A 6,000-nucleotide genomic window follows, 5' to 3' on the forward strand; every position below is an offset into this window, starting at 1 on the left:
AATGATGTCTAACCAAAAAAATAGTCCTCAAGTCTGTTCGAAATGCTATCCACGTTAACATCACAATAGTTCACAGGTCGAGACTAAGGTTATATTATGCATCGGAAGGTCGAAACGTTCCCAGACAGGTTCAAATGTCTAATCGGTAACTTGTCAGGCACGAGAAATGCTACAATTTCATTTGTACATTTCATACTTCATGTGGCACTTCTGCTGTTATTTTGAAACCAATTTGAATTTTGTGCAATATAAGATGGCTGAGATTTACATTATGCCTCGTTAGGGCCTACCAAGCGATTAGCGCTTAAAACATGAGATGTATGAGATTTGGACTTCTTTGAATTCCATCGAAAGCCTTAAGATGCTTAACACGTAGCGGAATGCTCGAGCAGGCACTTTAGGCACGCCGGAAAGTTCTAAGGGGGTCGACGAATACCTCCAAATAAATTTATAAAATTCAAAAGTCAAATTTTTGATTTTTAGAAATTTATTTGGAGGTATTCCTCGACTCCCTTAGCACTTTCCGGTGTGCTTAAAGTTGACAAGTTACAATAACCAGCAACGTGTTAAAGTTCAGCAAAATTTCTGTGAAGCTTTGAGCCTATTTGTGTTTTGGTTCAGGCATGAGCGATGTGCAATTTGAGTTCAGGTTGGAGTGTATAATGTTGTAGAATGTCAGGGGTAGAAAACCATTAGATTATAAGATCTGCATTCACACAAAATCAAAAATTACATCTCGGCTCGTTAGCGTTTCTAGGAAAAACTTGAAGAAATAGTGGATCAAGCCGATCTCAAAAAATTGTCCTCATGCTTGATTTAGTTTAAAGCAGAAGAGTATCTAAGAAATCATTCCAATATATAACTTGATCGGCAGCAACAACACTTTTCCCATTAACCTTTTAGCAACCACGAACGACATATATCGCGTTTATAATCATTATAATCTGTTACTTCCTTTGCTGAAAGTAGCGAGAAGTACAAGTTGTTATACTTCATTGATTTTAACATTCATTTTGTTGTAAGATCAAATTAGTCGAGAAACAAATGATTTACCGTTTCTGAAAAGGAAACTACTTTAACTTTCCTCCATTTTCTCCCCACAAATAAACCAGAGTTGAAATCAAAGCCCAAAAATGACTATTCCATTTGTAGTCTGTTCTGACCAATGTCACCTGTTCAGACCATTTATCCTCTTTAACAAAACATTCCATTGAAACGAAAGGACAAAAAGTGCCATAAAAACAAATTTACATCTTCCTCTTCATATAAAATCTGGTTATGTAAAATGTAATTTTGCAGTAATCCTATTTTATAACAATTCTCTACCTAGTCTTTAAACTACATTCTCATAATATTTATGACAATTATCTTACATAAAAGCTCTGTTTTAATAATCTGAGATATCCCCTTTTACCATATCTTCTTTGAGATATTCGCATTAGGACATTATTTCTTTGAATTAACGTTCATTTAATATTTATGCAAATTCTCTTTATTTATCCCCAGCAGAGAGAGAAATTTACCATTTTAATAGAAATAATAACAAAATGGATCAATTAAAATTCATTTACCCAACGTCTTAGCATTTTAGTTTAGGGAAACTTTGTCATTTTGTAGCAGCCGAATGTATATTTGGAAAATTGTGTCTAGATGTGTATATGAATGGCACGGATTCCTGGGAAGATGAAGCTAAAGAGTATGTTACTTTATTCAATTATATGCTTTTGAATAGTGTATTTAACTGAGATAATTTCGAATGTTTTCGGTCTCTCATTCGATTTATATGCTGGTGAAAACGATTTTGGAATGAGGAGGAATGACGACGACGGTCTGTTTCTATTCAAGAAAGTAATTAATTTTCTGCATGATGAATAAATGAGAATTTAATTACGGAAAAAAATCGTAGAAATATTTTTGCTTGAGCGGATGGATATATAGGATAGCAACGAAGTCACTTTGACGTTCGTTTTCTGTTCAACAAGGAGGTTTTACGTTATTTGCTTGATTAAAATCAAATATTCACCCCAAAGAATTTCAAGTCCCATATTGGATTACTTCTATGTGGTCTTTTGCTGATACGATGAAAGTATCCAACTGATACAACTGGACGTATGTAATGTTATGTCAATATTGCGATGCTTTTCTACAAAAATTATTTGTAGAAAAATTCAAAGAGATTCAATTTTCAAACACTGAATGGAGACGTGTACGAATACTCTTAAGTTCAATGTCGCTTTTTTATGGTGGTAGTTCTCACAAGTCTGAAAGAATTCAGCACAACAAAATCATTAAGACCGAGAATGTAATCCAATCAAGTCAACAGTGGACTCAGTGAAATTTACCAAAAACTGAATGAATTTACAAAAAATTAACAATAATGTTTTTCAATGCTTTCAATAAACAGTAACTTTCGTTAAATTTCAGAAAGTTTTGCCTAAATTTCAGGAAACTTTCGATAAATTTCATCAAGTTGTCAACAATTTCAAATTCATAAATTTCAGGAAAATTTCGATAAATTTCAGTAAAATTTCGCTGAATTTCGGGAAACTTTCGATAAGTTTCACTAAATTTCAAAAAGTTTTCCCAAACTTCAGAAAGCTTTCATTAAATTTCAGGACACTTTCGCTAAATTTCAGGAAACTTTCCATAAGTTTCACTAAATTTCACAAAGTTTTCACCCTTCGCTTAATTTCAGAGTTTTCGCTGAATTTCAGGAAACTTTCGATAAATTTCAGGAAACTTTCGCTAATTGTCAGTGATTTTAATAAATATTATTCTTAAGAATAGGCCCGAAGTAATGGGACCCAAAATATTAAAATCTATACTTAAAAATGTTCTATTCGCAGCGCCAGCTTTACGCGTCGTCGATGAACAGGGATACGAAGTACACGACAGGTACTACAAAATCGGTAGCACAATAGATTTAACGTGTCAAATAGCTACATCATACATAATGAACCATTCGGTTGGTGTACCCGAACCGAATAACTTGCTGCAAAATTCTGATAGCTTCAAGAAGTACCAACAGCCCAGCAATCAGACCGTACGGATTAAAGGTAAAGGAGCATTTGATGACAATTTCTTCAAAAAGATTGTTTGGCGCAAAGATAGTCAACCATTAGTTGGTGATGCGATTGTTAATATTAGGTGAGTACTGTCGACAGAACAACACGGGAAGGGCGTAGTAAAATTTGCAAAATCTGTTTTATTTCCCTGCTGCATTTAGTTCCATACCTGGATGGCTCACAAGTAGGTTATCAATTTCGAATGCTCAGCGAACACACAGCGGCGTATATTCATGTTCGGTTTTCAACAAAACGTCAGCATTCGTTGATGTTCAAATACTAAATGGTAAAATGAATTTTAAGTGAATTAATTTCGGTCGAATTTAATATTTCTATCAAATTAATTTCATTTAGGAGAAACACCTGCTGCAGTACAGCACAGTTCAGCAAACACATTGTTTAACGCAGTTATACAAGTTTTCCTATCATTTTCGTTGGTATACTGTACGGTGTACATATCTTTTTAAATTGTGTTCCCGATTAAATTAACACGATAGAGAGTATATTGAATGGTTATAAAATGATATTTTCGTTTTGTTTATGGAACAAAAAATACTATCAATAATTATATGATAATATGAATAAAGGAATTGTATGAATATACTTAATTCGGCCTACAATACACTGTGTCGCCACGTTAATTTTCTTGTACGAATTGGAGTGGAAATGAAATTTGCAAAAACGAAGAACCCGAACAAAGCATTTTCCCGAATTTTTTAAACTTTCTTTACGGTCTGATACGGTCCTAAATAGGGCTGGTTGGAAACGTAATAGATTTTTTTGTAGATTTCTAGTACATTTCGTCTTAAAATTATACTAATGTCGGCGCTCTATTTTTGCTATCTGCTTCCTTGCTATGCAAATTCATGGATATTTACCAGATTCAAGTTGTTTTTACGCAAATAGAACCAGAAAAATGATTTACTGAAAAAAATTGTGTTGCCTCCACAGGACAACCTAGATTTCGTATGATAAAAAATATGTTTAAAAAAGGGAAGTAAAAGATTTGAAATAAATTTATTTCGATAAAGTGAACTGCTCCCACGCAAGATTCTAAAAGAACAGGTAAAGACACTGATTTGATTATGAAGGTGGTGGCAGCCAAATGTCTCGACAATTATACCGCACTTACCTGTGTTTACTGTACACTATACTGAGTGCTCACACTATCGGTAAGTATTCTTTGTGGGATTATTCAAAGGTGTATTGGGCTGTACTCGATGGAAGTTGTTGACGTTCCGTGTAAGTGAATAATTTTGACCATGGCACTTTGACCGTATTTCTATATCTTCTTGTTTATGAGAGACAGAGACGAAACAATACGATCAAAATTACGCAATTAGAGTCCAATTATCAGAAACTGTTCGTCTTTGTTGCACCCGACAAGGACGGGTCCAGACGCCTGCTGCGCTAATGTTTCATTTGGAAGGTATGAATGTCCTGACAATGGACAAACGATTAGCTAGTTAGTTATTTTGTTCAGGTACAATATAGTGTTTGTTCCCTTGATTTTTTCGAAGATGCAGAATCAGAAGCAGGATTAGAAGCAGGATGGAAAGCAGTAGATGAAAAGTCGAGAGGTGCGTGGAGGTGAGAGATTCACACTGGCTGGACACTCTGTGCATTTAAAAAATGAGGAATAGCGTGAATAGTGCCAGGCCCGTGGAGATTCGTATTCATAGAAAGAAAGATTTTAGTCGGGTCGTGTTTTATCCTTTTAGTCGGGTCATATTTTCCTTTTTTGTTTATGCTGTGAGAACATTGAGGATTTGAACGTTGCACTGTGCGACGGCGATTTTGTTTTTTTGTTCTTCGAAGTTGCTTTCCATAACGTGTCCTATTTCCATCAGTAGATGGCAAATGTTTTGTGCACACTTTTAAAATACTAGTCCAAAGTAAAAGTTTGCTGCTGTCTTGTGAAGGGTATCAATGGAAACAACTGAAGATGATCAGTTCACGCTGACCTGGGACCGCCGTCGATACCCGAGGTCGAAACAGCGTCTTTTTCTGTATCTTCACTTAACGTGAACCCTTGGGTAAGGGAAGAGCCCAACGCTCTGTCTGTTTGTACATTACTCTGTTCTATGTTTTCTGTTTTTCTGTGGAGTGTAGCAGACGACGTTTTCCTCTAGGTTTCCGGTAATACGGATGATAGGGAGAAGAAAGAAATGGCTGGGCAATATGATTTTTCCTTCATTCGCTTTCTATGTAACACTTACTCATAGATATTCTAATAGTTCCGTTGCCAATTCGCAACGTTAAACATAGCTAACGCCGACCCGTACGAAACACCTATTCGTGTCAAAAGCCTTTACTGTGAAACTCTTCATTTCTTTTACTTCATTCTCTACTGAAAAGCTATTCGCCCTTTAAAATCACTTACATTACCTTTCTTTGCCTTGTTAGCATATACAAATAAATTGCCGGAGGCAATATAGACAGCCCCGTACGAAGTCAACTTTCATAAATTCCTATTTAAACAGCTATATACCGCTATATTTACCTATATTTTCCTATAAATAAACATTTCACAGATGAATATGCTATTATATAGCTCTATATGCCTGTATATAGCTCAATATAGGTGAATATAGATATATATAGATGTCCATATATGGAATGCCTGAAACACCCCACACACATAACAAATTATTTCCATGTTAACAGAAACACTCTAAGTACCATTTTTGCCAATATATATCACTTTTATTAAAATCCAATATGGCCACCGGCAGCCATTTTGTTAGGAGACCGGAAATTTTACCGACGCTTTACATTCGTTAATACCTTTCAAACAAAAATTCATGAAATTCGGTCAAAATTTACTCGAGATATTGTCAAAATACACCACGTTCACTGTACGGCCGAGTAGCCAGATAAGAGCTCACTCCAAGAGACCTAGCTCACGCTCCGGAGAACATAATTTCAAAAACTT

General features: G+C 35.2%; 1 protein-coding gene across 1 annotated transcript in view; it reads left to right on the forward strand.

Moving 5' to 3' along the window:
• The window catches only part of LOC119078127, a 68,047-nt gene extending 64,374 nt beyond the window's left edge, over nucleotides 1-3,673 (forward strand). The window contains exons 6-8 of the mRNA XM_037185589.1: nucleotides 2,847-3,147; nucleotides 3,227-3,351; nucleotides 3,420-3,673. Coding sequence (XP_037041484.1) covers nucleotides 2,847-3,147; nucleotides 3,227-3,351; nucleotides 3,420-3,532 — 539 coding nt within the window. The 3' untranslated portion in view covers nucleotides 3,533-3,673. The remainder of the gene's footprint in view (nucleotides 1-2,846; nucleotides 3,148-3,226; nucleotides 3,352-3,419) is intronic.
• Nucleotides 3,674-6,000: the final 2,327 nt, after the last annotated feature.

The sequence above is a fragment of the Bradysia coprophila genome, unplaced genomic scaffold (genome assembly GCF_014529535.1).
Source record: "Bradysia coprophila strain Holo2 unplaced genomic scaffold, BU_Bcop_v1 contig_24, whole genome shotgun sequence".
Taxonomy (NCBI): Eukaryota; Metazoa; Arthropoda; class Insecta; order Diptera; family Sciaridae; genus Bradysia; species Bradysia coprophila.